Consider the following 16,152-nt stretch of genomic DNA (forward strand, 5'->3'; position numbering starts at 1 on the left):
ATTGTTCTGACAGGGATTGAAGGACTGAGGGAGTAATATGGTACGCGGTGGCCATCGTTCGTAGTGATCACAGAACAGCTCAAGTTGAAGGAGTCACCATTGGAGATCATATGACACTCAATTAATTACGGGCGTCCGATTGGACCTGCCACTGTGTTCTCTGACCGCGGTTATCCTGAGGCTTCCGGCGTGCATAGCATGATACCAAGTCATTACGCTCCTAATCTGTTCATCGTGCACAATCATGGACAAGGACAACCGCGACGACTTCACCTTCGCCAAACTTAGCGATCTCAAAGTCCCAGTCACATTCCGCATGTGGGTTGTCCGACAGGACGATGCGCCGTATAGCTGACCGTGCGTTGTCGTAGATCTCAGCTAGAGGGAACGCGGAAGCCTCACACATTCACTGAAGTCTTGGAGAAGCCTGAACTGCGCTTCTATGGTGTTCAACAATCCCCGTGAGCAGGCTCCCGCATAACCTCTGTGATCTCTCTCAATGACATCAGATGAAGCAATTTCTCGGACCTTTATGTGACCTGTCAGCTAGTGGCGGACAACAAGCCACTTACTATACCTATTCGAACAGCCTTCAAGTCCTTCAAGAAAGATTATACGTGAGTTCGTTGGTTGCACTTCGTTGACCCTGCGATTAATACACCTGCCGTGAAAGATGGAACGAATGGATCACGTTGCCAATCCGCTACTGCGATCTTCCGCTCAGTTCTCAAATTACTTTCACCGTGTGGGACATCGCAGGACCGAGAGAAGCGGTACCTGTTGGAGGTTCTACTTTCCGTCTCTTCGGCAAGAAGTGGTATAGCTCGTCCTTTTATACCCGAAGAAACATCTGCTGACATACTTGACATTCCAGGAGTCTTCGAAGAGGCAAACATAGGTTGTTCCTATGGCCTGATCGCGAAGCCGATGGATCTATCGAGAGTACCACCCCAAGTAAAGTTGGTAGTAGAGATGAGATGGGGAGATTGGAGAAGGTGTGTTATACACATTGCGTCGCTGCACGCGGTTCTTCCTACCTTGACCTTGTAGCTCGTGAAGAAATACGAACGAGGCGACCTCCCAAAGTCTGATTGGCTGGACGCTATGGCATTCCGCAAGATGGCAGAGATCCATGCTGTGGGCAGGCCCAAATGTTATTGAAGTCATCAGTACTGAGATTCTGCGCAGGCGGAAACCGAGAAGTCAGAGAATCTGTTTCTCTACATCGATTTGCCTCGCTTCGACTTTCCAGTCGTATTCTCTGAACCAGTATGTCTTTCATCTCTATGACGATCACTTTGCAAACCATGTCTTAGGATGCGTCAAACGTTGCATCAACTTCTGCTGCTGTACCTCCTGCTTCCACTCCCGTTCCGTCGACACCGTCCGCGTTTGCCGCAGACACCCAGCTGTGGACGGTCATTGACCCAGACATCGCCCGTGAGAATCCTGTGGAGGACAAGCATCGTCGTCTTGTTCGCAGTCACAGAAGCAGCCCTTACGATAGGGAGTTGAAGCCCAATGCGAAGATCAGAGATGACATCGCTGTGAGTATGCGCAGAAATACTCATCATCTTGTACTCTAACCGCCATTACAGGAAATTCTGAACTATGCACCAAGTCAACCTCTGACCGGAGAAGAGAAGGACTTGATTTGGAAATTCCGGTTCTACCTCACCCGCGATAGACGCGGTCTGACAAAGTTCCTCAAGTCCGTGACATGGCGCGATCCGTCAGAGGTTAAACAAGCTGTTGAGGAGCTATTGCCACAGTGGACCGAGATAGACATCGACGACGCGCTCGAGCTTCTCGGTCCAAATACTGTAGATTCCCGTGTTAGAGCGTTTGCGGTCAAGCAGCTCACTAGAGCCGACGACGATGTGAGCCTCTGCTATACGTACATGCAGCATATTCCGGCTCTGACAATTCTCTAGGAATTGCTCTTGTATCTGCTGCAGCTGGTGCAGGCGCTCAAGTTCGAGAGCCTCGCGAGCGATCAGCGATCAATTCGCTCAACGACAAGCGCCATCTCTTACGACGATAGCGGTCTAGCCGACTTCCTCATCGCACGGGCTGTGCGGAACCCGATACTGGGCAATCGCTTCTACTGGTATCTCATGGTCGAGGTGGCCCTCGATGACCGTGTGGTTGCCAAGATGTATGGCAGAGTGGTCTTCAAGTTTATGGAGGCCCTTCAGGTGATCGACGTCGGCTTTCTGAATTCCTAGTGTGGAGATGCTGATTCTCCCTTGCAGTCGGCAGGGGTTGCTGAGCGTCGGGACATCATGCGTAGGCAGGGCGAGCTAATCGCTACGCTCGCCAAACGTGCAAAGGACCTTCGCACCTCCAAGGACCCGCGCCCGAAGAAGATCGAGAAGCTCCGCACGTTCCTCGCAGAGTCCAAGAACAACCTCGCCTCCATGCCACCGTTACCGCTCCCGCTCAACGCACGCATCGAAGTAAACGGGATAATCGCAGACAAGTCGAGCGTCTTCAAGTCGAACATGTTCCCCATGCTGCTGTACTTTCAGTGCACCGACGGCTCGGAGTACCCTGTGATCTTCAAGGATGGAGACGACATGCGCCAGGATCAGCTTGTGATACAGCTATTCACGCTCATGGATCGGCTGCTGCGGAAGGAGAATTTGGACTTGAAGCTGAGTCCATACGATGTGCTGGCAACGGGCCCGTCACAGGGCATGGTGCAGTTCATCCCGAGCAAAACTATCGCTGCTATTGTAAGTGAACACGGAACACTGCTTAATTACCTGCGAGCGCACAGTCCGGACGAGGGCAGTGTGGGGACGTATGGGGTTGAGCCCGGTGTCATCGATACGTTCGTCAGAAGCTGCGGTGAGTGCAATCTCTTAAACCCTATCATTTCTCTCAACTGTATTTCCAGCTGGTTATTGCGTTATGACCTACCTGTTGGGTGTCGGAGATCGACATCTGGACAATCTACTTCTGGCTCCTGACGGTATGTTGTCTTATCGCTATTTGGAATTTAAACTGACTGCGGGTGGGTTGTCAAGGTCACTTCTTCCATGGTTTGTTCTCTCCAACTTCATATCACCGAGTACTCACAACGTCTGTTCAGTTGACTTCGGTTACATCCTTGGCCGTGACCCCAAGCCTCTCGCGCCCCCAGTCAAGGTGTGCAAAGAGATGGTAGAGGCAATGGGCGGTGTACAATCAGTGCACTACACGCGCTTCAAGAACTTCTGCTTCACGGCGTTCACGATCCTCCGCAAGAGCGCGAACCTCATCCTGAACCTGGTAACGCTAATGGTAGACGCAAACATCCCGCACATCAAGCAGCGCGATGTGCACGAGCAGCTGCTGGGCAAGTTCTGTCTGGATCTGACTGAGGAGCTGGCGATCGAGCACTTTGAGAAGCTGCTGAATGACATCTCGCCGTTCACTGCGGTGCTGGACCGGATGCATGACTGGGCGCAGTATTGGAGGAGCTGATGGAGGGTGTTCTGATATCTGTTCGGTGTAATGCTTGTATTTAATGTAAGACTAATACTACTTGTTTGGTGCCTTGCAGTGTTCTCAGGCTGTCCCCTCCCACGACCAGCCCTACGCGATCGAGCAGACGCCGGACGCATCCTTCGTTCGCAACCTCAACTTCTCCTTGTCTTCCGCCTCATAGTCCGCAGATGCTTTGGTGACCTTTATAGAACTCATATGCTTTCGTGATCGGGATCGTGACTTATTCGAGGTTCACTCTGCTCTGCCGTCTATCTGACTGACGTCTTCGTACTGCTTGTGAATCTGCTGTGCATGCTGTCTATACAATGGCCGAGAGTGCTGAACGCAAATATTGCTACAAATGCGGGAAAAGTGAACGATCTCTTTCTCTTCACCACTCTGCAACTGACTATGCGTTGCGCTGTACAGACGACCATACCCCAACGGAATGTTCATCTAATGAACGTCTTTGCTTCAACTGCCAAGAGCCGGGGCACCAATCGCGTGCTTGTCCCAAGCCCAAAGGATTCTTGAACAGAAAGTGCGGAGGATGCAGCAAAAAAGGACATACTTCGGCCGACTGTCCTGTGCGTTCAGTGAGTGCCTCGTCACGAGTTACCTCCCCACCACGGCTGAGCATATTCTCAGGAATGGATATGTAGGAATTGCGAACAGTCCGGACATGGACATTGGGAATGTTTAAAGCCCCGCGGTTGTTCGAAGATCATATGTCGACGCTGTCAGGAAAAGGGTCATCTCGCTAACGAGTGTCCGAATCGTGCGGTGAGCAATATATATTCTACTTCGCTTCCGCGGCGCGCCATGAATTCACAGAGCCACAGAAATGGCATTGTGCGAATTGCAACACCAACGGGCACATGCATTTCGAGTGTCCCAAACCTCGCGGATACCTCAAGATGACATGCAGACGTTGCGAAGAAATCGGGCATCTCGCTAGCGAATGTCCCAACCGTTCAGTGAGCATCTTACAACAGTCCCGCGAATTTGCCTGACGAGTTCACAGAAATGGAGATGCCTGAATTGCAAGGAGCATGGTCATTTCCAGCACGAATGTACCAAGCCGCGTCAGAAGACGTGTTTTTCTTGTGGCGAAGCCGGCCATACACTTCCGCAGTGCCCCAAACGCGTTTGTTTCGTAGGCTGCTTTCTCTTACTTTATTTCCGAATATTAAAAAACAGAATCATGTAGAAATGTGGAGCTACTGGACATCAGGGAAGGACATGTCCCAATCCACCTCGCTCTCAGCAGGCATCCTGCAGTCGTTGCGGGGGTAGAAATCACTTCCCTGGGTGAGATTCACCAACAAGAGATGCCGGTGTTGATTGGTTTTGACAAGATGTAGGCAATGTCCCGTTTCGAAGGCACAGCCCAATTCAAAACCTGAACATACGCATGAGAAGGAGCACTCGAATGCAGCAGCTGGTACACAGGGTGGTGCAAACAGCGACAATGCAAAGCAAGAGTTGGTGCTTCTCCATATCTGGGGATACCTGTAGCTCACTGCATCTCCAGGACGCAGAAAACCCGAGAGCAGTGGAAGCCAAATCCAGCAGCTTCGAGTATGTTGAGCAGGGCGCAGGCAGCGCTCCTGTGTGACGAGTACCGTTCTGCAATTGCGTTGCTTACGGACGCGATCGGTTTGTACCAGTCACACTTGTGTTCCGACTCGAACTTACGGGATACCCACCTGAAGCGCTTGACAGGGGTATAGCCGACATCTACTCGACTCGTGGGATCGCATACGCTAAATGCAAAGACTACCTCTCCGCTCTCGCAGACTTCCAGCTCGCATCCTCGCTGGCAGGCTACAAACCTTCTGTAAAAGTTCTCATCCAGACCGCTCGCTGTCGCTTCCGTCTCGGCTCGCACTCCGCTGCGCTCCTCGCCATCCGCGAAGCGCTGTCCATAGAACCTGGGGACCAGGACGCGTTGACGTTGAAATGTCGGCTGCTCGACCTGGGGTCGCACATTGAGAGGTACCATGGTGCGCGGTCGCGCAAGCACTGGCGGGCGGCGCGGACGTCGTACGAAGCATGTTTGACAGTGTTTGCAGATGAAAGTGTAGATTGTCCCGCGGAGATCCAGTGCTGGGGCATCGAGTTGCTCATTGCCGAAGGCAACTGGGTGGTAGCGATGAGAACCGCTGAGTATGCGCTATCACATCTTTACGATTTGTGCCGGTATCTGACGAGCTACATACAGTGAGTTGGTACACTCTAAATCCCATACCATCGAAGTCAAGATCCTCCGCGCTCTGGTGTTGTTCCTCTCTGGGAAGTTACCTCCCGCCTTCGACCAGATTGTGGCTGTGCTGAAGCTTGATCCGGACAACACGAGCGCGAGAGTGCTCCGTGCTCGGATCAAAGAGGTTCGCCGTCTGAAAGACGAGGGCAACTCACATTTTCAAGGACAGGAATGGATTGAAGCTGTCATGAAGTACAGTAGTGCACTCGAGGTGAGATACATCTGTCTTAACTCGCCTCTCCAGAGGTTGATACGAGCGTTTATTAGATGGTAACTGAGAAGGAAGAGGACTGCAAGGGATGTCTTCTCCGGGCGATCCTATTACTCAACAGGGCGACCGCGCGATCAAAGGTGCGTGCTTGACTTGGTCACCGGTGACGTATGTGCCAATTTCGATGGCCGCCAAAGATCAAATTGTACGCCGAAGGGCTGAAGGACGTCAACACCGCATTAGCACTGGACCCATCGTATTTCAAGGCGTACTGTGCTCGGGGACGCATATACGTCGGCCTCGAACTCTACGAATCGGCGGTCGAAGACTTCAAATCAGCCCTGGAACATGGTGCAGCCCTACTGAATGCTACCGACGCACGAACTTTGAAGGAGGAGCTAGAGTGCGCGGAGAGGGATGCAGAGAGGGAGCGCAAGAAAGATAAGGATTACTACAAGATCCTTGGTCCGTGGAACCTGTCCTACCTCGATAATCTCGCTGACATCTTGCTGGATCAACTGAACGTAGGACTCAAGAGAACATGCTCAGCGACAGAGATCAAGAAAGCCTACCGTACTGAGTCGCTGAAGCACCATCCAGACAAGGTAAGGCTACTCTCACTCTTGTAGCCCGGATGATGACTGTTCTCTCCCACTGCAGGGCGGTGTGGCTGAGAAGTTCAAGGTTGTCGCCGAGGCATATGAAACTCTCTCGGATCCTGCAGCACGGAGAGTGTATGACGCAAAATGGCCTCAGCCCGACCGCCATGGCTATTCAAGCTATTACGACGACGAGGATGGCTATGACGATGACGACGACGACGACGACGACGGTTTCTACGATCAGCGGTACCACCGGAATGGTTATCAATATGACTGAAATTTTGCACAACTGTGACCTTCGGAATGCTATCCAATGTGAGCGAGGCACGACGATACTCACTGTTCTACGATCCTCACTTGTCTGGCCAGCTTGAGAAGGATGATGAAATGCGAACGCGCAATCGTCCACGTAGGCTGTCTGCCTAGTTATGCCGGAAGTAGTCTGCTGCTTCTCCTATTGGCAGGTCGATCGGTCTCCGAGATCGGAAGACGGGTACCTGCTGTTCAGGAAGAGGTTGGCTTCCCTAGATATCGCGTGAGCGAGGAGAATGATGTTCGCCACAGTTGTCCGGTTGTCCAATCGTTTCTAGTACTAACTCTTGTCACGAATTGCAATGTATCTAGAGGCTGTTGTCACCAGGTGTTGATTGCTCTGACCTGAGACTCCTGATCTTGAAATTTGACAGCTGGAGAGCTTCAACCTAAACAGTTACCACATTTGGCAAAAGGATCGGCGATCTCTAGGAAGGGCGGCATGACCCATCCTTCGCCAGCAGATTCGCCCGATTATGTACAGACTTGCCTCGCGTTCTGGCCTGCGACCTTTGGATATGAATATCGACAAACACTCACTGTGCACAGGGTGGTCATGCGTACATCCAAAGCGCTCAGCAACGGGGGATGGAAGAGAGATACGAGTTTTTGGTTTACAAATCCACTCTGTTAGGCGGTGACGAAGTCCATTTCCACAAGTTGCGATGGCGATTTGCGGAAGCGTAACCTGAAGCTCTTCTCACCTACATGTCTTCTCCCCTGGTCTCTGTTCCAACAAAATGGATGATATTTTGCACGTCTATGAACCGCAGTCTCCAGATCTTTGCTGTATTTGCGCTCCGGAGAAGCCTTACCACCTGAATGTTCCCTCCATAGTGGGGCAACAACACCCACGTCACCTTCTGAGAAGTGGAGGAATCATACATGAGATTAGGTCAGAAACCGATGTAGGGCGGATGTGAGGGTATGGTCCGAGACTACCCCGTTCCTACGATGCACGACAGCTCCATACTTGGTGAGTGCATCGCAAGCTGACCGTCATTCCTTCTCCTACAGCAGATCCTGATCGATCGACGACAGGTGTGTGCGCAAGTTGGTAAAATCCCCTGAATCGGACGGAATACACATGCCCGTATCCCATATCACCCTGCAGAATTCCGGCGGCAGCGGTAGGTGGCGTGTTCGAGGACCCTTTCTGTTTCCCACTGGTACGAACAACTGTATGAGAGGCAGGATCACCTTGAGACCTGGCGCAGCGTTGCGTATGAAGCCATACAATGGGCATCTGAACAGAATATTTCAGGTGACAGCGATGGATGAATACTGATATCGCACCTGACATGGAAAGCCATGCAGCATCGGATCACGCTCCGCAATGCAGATACTGTGAGTATCAACCTCCCATGTCTCTCGTGGGCAGATCGGTAAGTTCGAGCTATGTACCCTCAACTCGGGCTATTGGACGCCAGCGTGGATCTGAGCGCCTGCCAGTGCACGCAAGCTACAGAACCGTCATTCACGGCATGTTGACAAGTATCAGAAAAGTTTACCTGACCGTGGACCTGGTGGGCAGAGAACGTGGCTCTTATTGTGGATCATGATGCTGTGCATACCCGCCGATCTGGTGAATGAGCAACAGTGCAGAACGAATGTGCACGCTCGCGTCCGCTACTGTCAAGTGCAGAAAGGCGGATACTACTCGAATCATACTGAGGCGCCGCCTCTCGGTCAATAAGACATGGAGGTAGAACGGGTATGAGAAAATGCCATACCTGTGATGCGAGGTTGTTATCTCATCAGCGAAGAGCTGCGGCATTTGTTGGTTGAGGACGACGGACTCCCGATATCGAAGACTGGCATTGTGCCCTACGATTAGCGTCATTTTAGTGCGCAGTGGTAAGTCTTGTCTCATGACCCTTTGTTGAGTGCCGGGCACGTTAACTGTATGCAAATCAGTCCACATTTCTCCAGACCCACAAAAGAAACTGAGGGCATTAGGCATAGCCTCGAAATCTTGCATTTACACCTCTGTCGGTATATTGATGGGCAGACAAGAGAGTGCTGAGTTCATTTTCTGAAGCTGCCACCTGCATAAGAGGAGTCATGGTCACAGCAGAATCAAGTCCATCGCGTGGGTTTGAAGCTATGCGCCGGTATACCTCCATCACCATCGTATAACGGCACCTCGTTGCTTCACCTGGCTCACAAACATCGAGGACGAGTTGAGAAGCTATTGACGCTAGTGAAAGTAGAGGAACAGGCCTAGGTCAAAGGGGATTCCGTCTGCAGCTCCGTGAGAGTCACTGGGGACCTTTAAATCCGTAGGTGCGCTCGTACGCAGAGCTTAGCCGTCTAAACTGTGTTGTGCAGATCTAACCGTACGCATGGTAAAGTAATGATTTGCAGCAGTTGGACACCCTAGGATAACACGTCATCTGAGGAGACATTTAGTTGCAGACTGTTTAAGAACGCGAGAGTCATCGACAAGAGGGGGCAAATCTTGGCTATGCAGTAGCACCCGTCTATCGGATCCACATGGATGTGGCCCAGTCTGGGCTCAAATATGACGCGGAGAACGAAGCTGAGGCTGCGACTGTAAGCGGTCGACTAAGGAAGCATCATTAATGTCATGGAGATGCGCCAGGCGCGAATCCCATCGGGCAAAGCTTCCGTACGCGTGCGCTGGCAGTCTGATTCTGAGGCTCGACCTTGCCGGATTTGGAAAGTTCATCTGGCCTCGCTTGCAGATCCGTGTTTCGGATTTGCGGGTGAACAAAACGCTCTGCAACAACTACGGTTGTCGCACTGGCCCAAGTTCGCTGCCGGGGAAAGTTCATTTGAATAAATTGCTTAAGGTGAGTATCGACCAATGCGCGGCTGGTCCGGAAAGGATATGGCTGATTTGGAGAGGCATGATGTTTCCTTCAGTTCCAGAAGCTGGCGATGGGAGTGGTTAACGTATACCCTGTGCACCTCTACCTCGGTGGAGGTCAGACGCTCCATCACTGCGCACCAAATTGGTGGCTGCCGACGGTCCCAAGCCATCCCAAAGCAGTAACGACCGTCGGCTACCACCCAACAGCTCGCGGTAAACCGGATTTTCCTCCCTGATCTCAGTCCATCATCCCACAAATTCTGCTGAAAAGCCGACGATGCTTTCCATCCAATCGCATCGTCGGAGTGATTGCCGCGCTCTGCCAGATGAATAGGCATATAAGATCTCTGTCTGCATCGCAGGCAGCTCGCCGTTCCTATACCCCATTGGGCGATCCATTCCTCTGCACAGTCTTGTCTCGTCAGAGCGCGGCCAGCGATCAAAATGTCGAATAGCAGTGACAGTGCCGCCGCTCAAGCTGCAGCAGTCTTGGCTGCCGAGCAAGACCTCCTGAAGACGGACTTCGGAGCGATTTTTGCAGGTTTGTGCACTTTTAGCGTACACGGGCTGTTTCCCTCAGTGCGTGCTCGGTACAGGTACCTTCATCGCCGTGCTTCTTCTAGGATTTGTGCTTGCCCAGGTGAGTAGCTCCTCTGTGACTTTCTCTGTGACAACTAACCACTTGTCGCAATAGCTGTACATGTACTACACACGCTATCCAAAGTATGTTTCGCACTTAATATCCTCGTTCGTTTTATACACAAGACTGCTCCGCACAATATAGGGACCCCATCGGGATGAAACTGTTCGTAGGCTTCATACTTTTTGTCGATACCCTTAGTTGTGGTATCTTGGTTGCGTGGTAATTATTCGCTTCTATTTGCCTCTACGGTTTCCTGAAAAGTTCGGTCCTTCAGGTTCTACATTGCATTCATTAACCACTGGGGAGACATCACGGTGTTCGAGACGGGAGACTGGCGTACGGGTTTCTGTATAGTTCATTTCTCCTTACTAATAATTGTTCTGCCTTGTTCGCTATCTTTCGTATACTACAGTAATTGCTACCGGTGAGTGCATGCAGTTTACAAGAGCGCAGTGTGCGTCTCTGATTATCTGGGTTTTAAGATCCGTTCTTCCTGGTATAAGCGGTCAACGTGGTAGTTTCGGCCGTCGTTACTGACACGGTCTGTATACCAGGGATTCATCGCAATGTGCAATCACTTCTACTTCTCCCGGAGAGTCTATCTCATCACAAAGAACGTCTATCTCACCATCCTCATCTGCATATGCGGTCTCGGAGCGGGCTGTGCGGATTTCTGTAGGCTTGTCTACAGGATGCTTGCTGATTTCTGTGTCGTAGCGACGGGACTCGCAGTGACGATCATATGGGCTAAATACCAATTCCGGTTCCAGGACATCATCCTCGAGAAGGCGGCGTTCACGACATGGATGTCATGGTCCGTGGTTGGCGATCTTCTCATCACTATATCCATCACTTGGTATCTGCAACACCGCAAGTCCGGATTCAAGAAGACGGATACATTGGTGGACAAGATTATTCGCAGTACGTGTCGTTTGTTCGACTGTTTATTTTCGCCCAATCCTCATGAGCGACCGACTTGGATCCGGATTTGTAGATACCATGCAGAATGGTACGTATCGTAGCCACTGCTACCTGCTATTCGACTCGAACGTTCTCACTGGCTAGGTCTTCTTACTGCCGCCACCGCGACCGTCGATCTAATCATGTACCTGGCCATGACGCAGACAGACTACCTAGGTGGGTGGATCGTCCTCACAGTGCAACGTCTTTCCGATGATGTCGTGTGCAGCTCTTTCCGTCATTCTTCCTAGATTGCATGTCAATAGTATCATGTCCTCGCTGAACTCTCGTGAGCCCCACCACGTAGAGAGTCCCTCGTCGGAGGCCAGCGCAATGTTCAACTCGCGTGTTCTGAGACCAGACGTAGGTGTACATACGTGACCGAAACCTCTGTTGACCTGAACTGACGGCATTCATCATGACAGCACGCAGAAGTGATGGTACATGTCGAGACGCACGAGATGGCCGAAACCGCCAAGTCAGCGCCCGACTGGGAGCACAAGACGTCAGCGGTATAACCGTGGAGCGCATCGCATTGTATCGAAGTCTTAATTCTTACGATGCTATTCTATTGTCCAAGAGGTGTACGACCAGGAAGTAGGCATCCGCTCATTTGATAGATTCTCTCGCCTCGATTTGTCGGATAATGTCGTTCGCTGTGACGAATGTCTCTGCAAATCGATGGGAACAGTGGCTTAGGTGGTCCACATGCTATGTCATTCAGTATCATTACTACCCGCCGAGAATGATGATTGCAAAGTATCAGTACTACAATGGCGACCGACTCTGACTGAAGAAACAACGGCGCACTCCCCTTAAGATAGAATAATTTTATTCATGCACTTTCGTCAGCTTCCAGCTACCTATTCTGTCAAGGTTATTTTTGTCAGTTTGGCTATTAGGAGTTCAGGTACTATGATGGGTCGCTCTTAAAGCTCATGATTTTCCTATAGATAGGCAAAGTGCCGAATTGTGGGTTCCGCCGAATGTGTCGTATGACCTACCTACCTATGCCCCCAATTGATCCAAACAGTTGCTAAGGTGCTAGATTTCACCTTATATGGGGTTTCCGGAAAGCGTAACCCGTAGAAAATGTTCACTACAGGTGTCAGCGAAGTCCATTCCGAGTTTACTTGACCCATCTGTTCTACGTTTCTCAACCTCAAGGCCTCAAGGGGTAAGGTGCAATTGCATGCCTTTTGCCCTCATCATCACCTGGATCATGAATTCAGTGTGAAAAATCACGAGGTTTGCTGCATTGACATTTGCTGCAGTCTCGTCACTTCTCAGACCTATAGAATAAAGAAGTGCACCGCATATTCAGGAAATACAGATACGAGACATTGCACTGATACTATGTCATGGCCTCGAGATAAATCCCTAACGCCTTGCCGGGGTCATCCCAGTGGATCTGATGTACAACAACCGTCAGCCGCTGGATAATCTTTCCCGTAGCAGAGTGCACTCACTAGGTGGTTTACACCCTCTGTCATCTTGAAATTGATGAAGCCACCACCATTGCCAGCATCCTCATCCTGCATTGTCCACCACGCCAGGATACAAGTTGAAAGGGTAGAATCCCCAACCACCGCCCAGACCCCCATCTTCGGCACCACAGCCCTCGTCGCACGGTCAAAGCGCGCTTTGCGGAAAGCCGCGAGGTGCTGCGGCATCAACAGGAATAAATTCGGACCTTCGAATACGCTGTCGTCAATGAGCTCTGTAATGTCCTCCGCGGTCATGCTGTAGATCGTGGGCCGGCGGAATAGGCTGGGTGCGGCGAGCGACAGGAGTTTCGGGTCGCGCTTCGACAAGTCGCCGTGATTGAAATAGGCGGTGAGCCACGAGCGGTGGAAGAGACTCTTCTCGCCTTCAGGGATGATCGGAAAACGAGAACCAGCCCCCTTCCTGGAAGCCAATAGCCAGGGATGGTGGCTCTGAATGTCCATGATTTTGAGTTCCCGTCTTGAACACATGGAAACCGTTCCACTCACCGTCCATTATCAATGCTCGGAGGTACCTCGCAAGGCGAGACTGCACCTCGGAGGGCAGCTTATCGAAGTTAGCGATCGCAGAGAGCGTCACGGTATTACCGGCGGACCACCCAAGGAGGCCGACACCACCTTTCTTGCCATCCTCAGAAATCGGCGGAATGTCGTACTTTTGAATGAAGGCGTCGATGAAGTTGGCAATCTCGATCCCGCGGGCGGTGAGGAATGCCTCTTTCACCTCCTCTGTGCCACCCGTGGGTAGTACGGCGAGGTCAGCTGGAGCGAAGGGTGTCGATGGAGCATAGCCGCGATTTATGGCTACGATGCGCAGGCCGGCGTCAAGACCGAGTGCCTGCATTTCTTAGGGAAAAACCCTGAGAAAATCCATAAAGCACGAGAAAAACTTTGAAGAAAGCATAATGAATTTTCGTGGGAAATACCATGATTGTCCAATCAGCAGCTGAGAATCACGGTTTTTCCTGGAGAAATACTTTATTCTTTTTCCAGAGTTTTTCTGTGCGCTTTACTTTAACCCTTTCTAGAGGTTTTTCTGTAAAAAATACTGGGCTATGTGTGAGATGCCGAATATGGTCTCTTCGCGGCAGGGCTCTACAAGAGAGTACTTGGCTGTGTGTCTTGTGCTGCCGGAGCGAAGCGCAGGCGGCTCCTTTTTAGGCATTTCCATCAGGCGTCTGTCCTTGTATTGTACCATCAGCTTTTCGTCTCAAACGATCTCTTTCCTTGTTCCAGTGTTGTTTCCGTACCACCACAGGAGCAACATGGTTGTTGTAGCGTTTCCATGGTTCCAGCTGCATTTCATTCCCAGCATTTTTAAGCTGCCACTGGAGGCAAAAGTGGATGTTCTGCCTTGGAACAGTGTCTGAACATCCAAGGAACAGATTACGTTTTTGGACATGTCACATGTTCTGAACATGGTAAGGAACATCTAATATGTCTCGCACAATGTTCCATTGGAGAGCATGCTGGAAACATGTTGCATATACCATTCTGGAACATATAATATGTCTCACACAATGTCTCATTGGAGAATGTCCTGCAGACTTGCTGCATGTTTCATTCTGGAACATTTATCATTTTGCTACTATATTCTGGGCTTGTCTCTTGGTGCAATATGCTCTGTATAATAAGGATTTCTCATGGCCAAACACATTACATTTCTGGCTGCTGTTAATCTTCAGAACATTGTGAGAAGATGTTAAGTGCTCCTACTCCAAACATACAAGATGTCCTGGGCACCAAGAACATTGTAAAATTTTAGTATAATTTTAGTATGTATCATACATGTACTGCAGATGTTCGTGGTGCCCAGGACATCTTGTATGTTTGGAGTAGGAGCACTTAACATCTTCTCACAATGTTCTGAAGATTAACAGCAGCCAGAAATGTAATGTGTTTGGCCATGAGAAATCCTTATTATACAGAGCATATTGCACCAAGAGACAAGCCCAGAATATAGTAGCAAAATGATAAATGTTCCAGAATGAAACATGCAGCAAGTCTGCAGGACATTCTCCAATGAGACATTGTGTGAGACATATTATATGTTCCAGAATGGTATATGCAACATGTTTCCAGCATGCTCTCCAATGGAACATTGTGCGAGACATATTAGATGTTCCTTACCATGTTCAGAACATGTGACATGTCCAAAAACGTAATCTGTTCCTTGGATGTTCAGACACTGTTCCAAGGCAGAACATCCACTTTTGCCCCCAGTGTGCAGTCCTCGTTGAAGTTGTGGCCACACATCTCTTCCTCTAGGTCCCGCCACCATGACGTACAGTCTATGGGAGTCATTCCAGGCCATTATGGCTAGACCTGCCACAAGCAACCTCAGATTTTACATGTCTGTGGTAACTCTGCCAGATATGCCTTCCGCCGTCACCGCTGAACCAATGCCGCCAGATGGCCATAAAGCGCACAAAAATCAGCTCACGGTTATCCCCCAGGCATTTAGGAGACTGGAGACCATACATGTAATGGCCAAAGGTTTCTCCCAAGAGGCGCTGGATTGTGAGCTTAGATGTCAACTACACAATGCATTGCTGACGATCGGACGGTTCGCAGTCGTGGATCGGCGAATTCCCTCTGCGCCACTGGACGCAGACAATGCCGATAAAACTATGGGAGAGGCACTCACCCTCCCATGCGCCCCATACTACAATATTCCCGAGCGTACTGTGGGGCAGGTCTCCAATATTGAGCGGTGAGTTTCATGCACACTGACTCGACTTCGTTGCTCATGCTTTACGTATCCTGCAGAGTCTGCCGTTGGGTCATGGAATACCCCCTGACAACCTCTCAACGCATTCTACATCTCACTATGCCACAAACAGATGACTGGAGTTTTTCACCTGAGAAGCATGCCCGTGATATCGACATGGACAAAGACATATTCCGGTACACCACTTTTAGTGCCGCTGCTGCACCTCTGTCTCCCAGAGGGTGCCCAATACCTTCAGTCACTGTGGTCATACAGCCACCGTGGATACTTTCCCCGCAAGATCTTGTGGCATTTGTAGGTTGTGGAGCAGTACGTTTCAACCACCGTGGTGGAATACAAGCTGACTGGCCGCTGCAGCTTCCTCCTTATAATCCGCATGGCGCAGGCAGAGATTATACCTGCAGTCAGAGGCTGTGGAGCATGGTGCGATAAAACGATCTCATAGTTGAGAAATCAACTAAAATCAGCAGAAGATCTGGGATGTCTGTTTGCTGAGGCGAGCCAGTAGACTAGAACTTCTTCCACGGTAGGGTCTTGTTCATCCGACTTGAAGATTGGCGATACAAAGGCTCGTGTCCACCCTGTGAACCGGCCGTCAGCACTACCTGTGAG

The 16,152-nt window shown here is 50.6% G+C and overlaps 6 protein-coding genes across 6 annotated transcripts; 4 read left to right on the forward strand and 2 right to left on the reverse strand.

Annotated features, from left to right (window-relative positions):
* Positions 1 to 244: 244 nt before the first annotated feature.
* SCP_1303150 (Phosphatidylinositol 3-kinase vps34) lies at positions 245 to 3,471 on the forward strand (the record flags this gene model as incomplete). The annotated part of the gene is made up of 14 exons (XM_027763611.1): positions 245 to 318; positions 372 to 461; positions 516 to 617; positions 674 to 817; positions 875 to 995; positions 1,051 to 1,137; positions 1,189 to 1,269; positions 1,317 to 1,547; positions 1,599 to 1,880; positions 1,935 to 2,198; positions 2,256 to 2,853; positions 2,903 to 2,977; positions 3,033 to 3,047; positions 3,098 to 3,471. 14 exons carry the CDS (start codon positions 245 to 247, stop codon positions 3,469 to 3,471), a joined length of 2,538 nt encoding a protein of 845 aa, XP_027619412.1.
* A 329-nt stretch (positions 3,472 to 3,800) lies between these two features.
* On the forward strand, positions 3,801 to 6,830 carry SCP_1303160 (DnaJ-domain-containing protein; the record flags this gene model as incomplete). The annotated part of the gene is made up of 14 exons (XM_027763612.1): positions 3,801 to 3,846; positions 3,904 to 4,070; positions 4,123 to 4,257; positions 4,317 to 4,451; positions 4,499 to 4,630; positions 4,685 to 4,785; positions 4,839 to 4,958; positions 5,009 to 5,133; positions 5,190 to 5,643; positions 5,699 to 5,951; positions 6,008 to 6,091; positions 6,149 to 6,416; positions 6,480 to 6,556; positions 6,612 to 6,830. The coding sequence occupies 14 exons, from the start codon at positions 3,801 to 3,803 to the stop codon at positions 6,828 to 6,830; spliced, it is 2,316 nt and encodes a 771-aa protein (XP_027619413.1).
* A 1,581-nt stretch (positions 6,831 to 8,411) lies between these two features.
* On the reverse strand, positions 8,412 to 8,708 carry SCP_1303170 (hypothetical protein; the record flags this gene model as incomplete). Its single annotated transcript, XM_027763613.1, has 2 exons — positions 8,412 to 8,535; positions 8,599 to 8,708. 2 exons carry the CDS (start codon positions 8,706 to 8,708, stop codon positions 8,412 to 8,414), a joined length of 234 nt encoding a protein of 77 aa, XP_027619414.1.
* Positions 8,709 to 10,145: 1,437 nt separating this feature from the next.
* SCP_1303180 (hypothetical protein) lies at positions 10,146 to 11,822 on the forward strand (the record flags this gene model as incomplete). Its single annotated transcript, XM_027763614.1, has 13 exons — positions 10,146 to 10,242; positions 10,298 to 10,341; positions 10,396 to 10,424; positions 10,486 to 10,563; positions 10,619 to 10,680; positions 10,757 to 10,768; positions 10,827 to 10,840; positions 10,899 to 11,007; positions 11,062 to 11,265; positions 11,339 to 11,353; positions 11,410 to 11,481; positions 11,534 to 11,667; positions 11,730 to 11,822. The coding sequence occupies 13 exons, from the start codon at positions 10,146 to 10,148 to the stop codon at positions 11,820 to 11,822; spliced, it is 963 nt and encodes a 320-aa protein (XP_027619415.1).
* Positions 11,823 to 12,658: 836 nt separating this feature from the next.
* SCP_1303190 (hypothetical protein) lies at positions 12,659 to 13,653 on the reverse strand (the record flags this gene model as incomplete). Its single annotated transcript, XM_027763615.1, has 3 exons — positions 12,659 to 12,715; positions 12,774 to 13,174; positions 13,299 to 13,653. The coding sequence occupies 3 exons, from the start codon at positions 13,651 to 13,653 to the stop codon at positions 12,659 to 12,661; spliced, it is 813 nt and encodes a 270-aa protein (XP_027619416.1).
* A 1,642-nt stretch (positions 13,654 to 15,295) lies between these two features.
* On the forward strand, positions 15,296 to 16,070 carry SCP_1303200 (hypothetical protein; the record flags this gene model as incomplete). Its single annotated transcript, XM_027763616.1, has 5 exons — positions 15,296 to 15,329; positions 15,384 to 15,522; positions 15,579 to 15,849; positions 15,898 to 15,963; positions 16,014 to 16,070. The coding sequence occupies 5 exons, from the start codon at positions 15,296 to 15,298 to the stop codon at positions 16,068 to 16,070; spliced, it is 567 nt and encodes a 188-aa protein (XP_027619417.1).
* Between the last annotated feature and the right edge of the window lie 82 nt (positions 16,071 to 16,152).

This window comes from Sparassis crispa, assembly GCF_003851025.1.
Source record: "Sparassis crispa DNA, contig_000012F, whole genome shotgun sequence".
NCBI lineage: Eukaryota > Fungi > Basidiomycota > Agaricomycetes > Polyporales > Sparassidaceae > Sparassis > Sparassis crispa.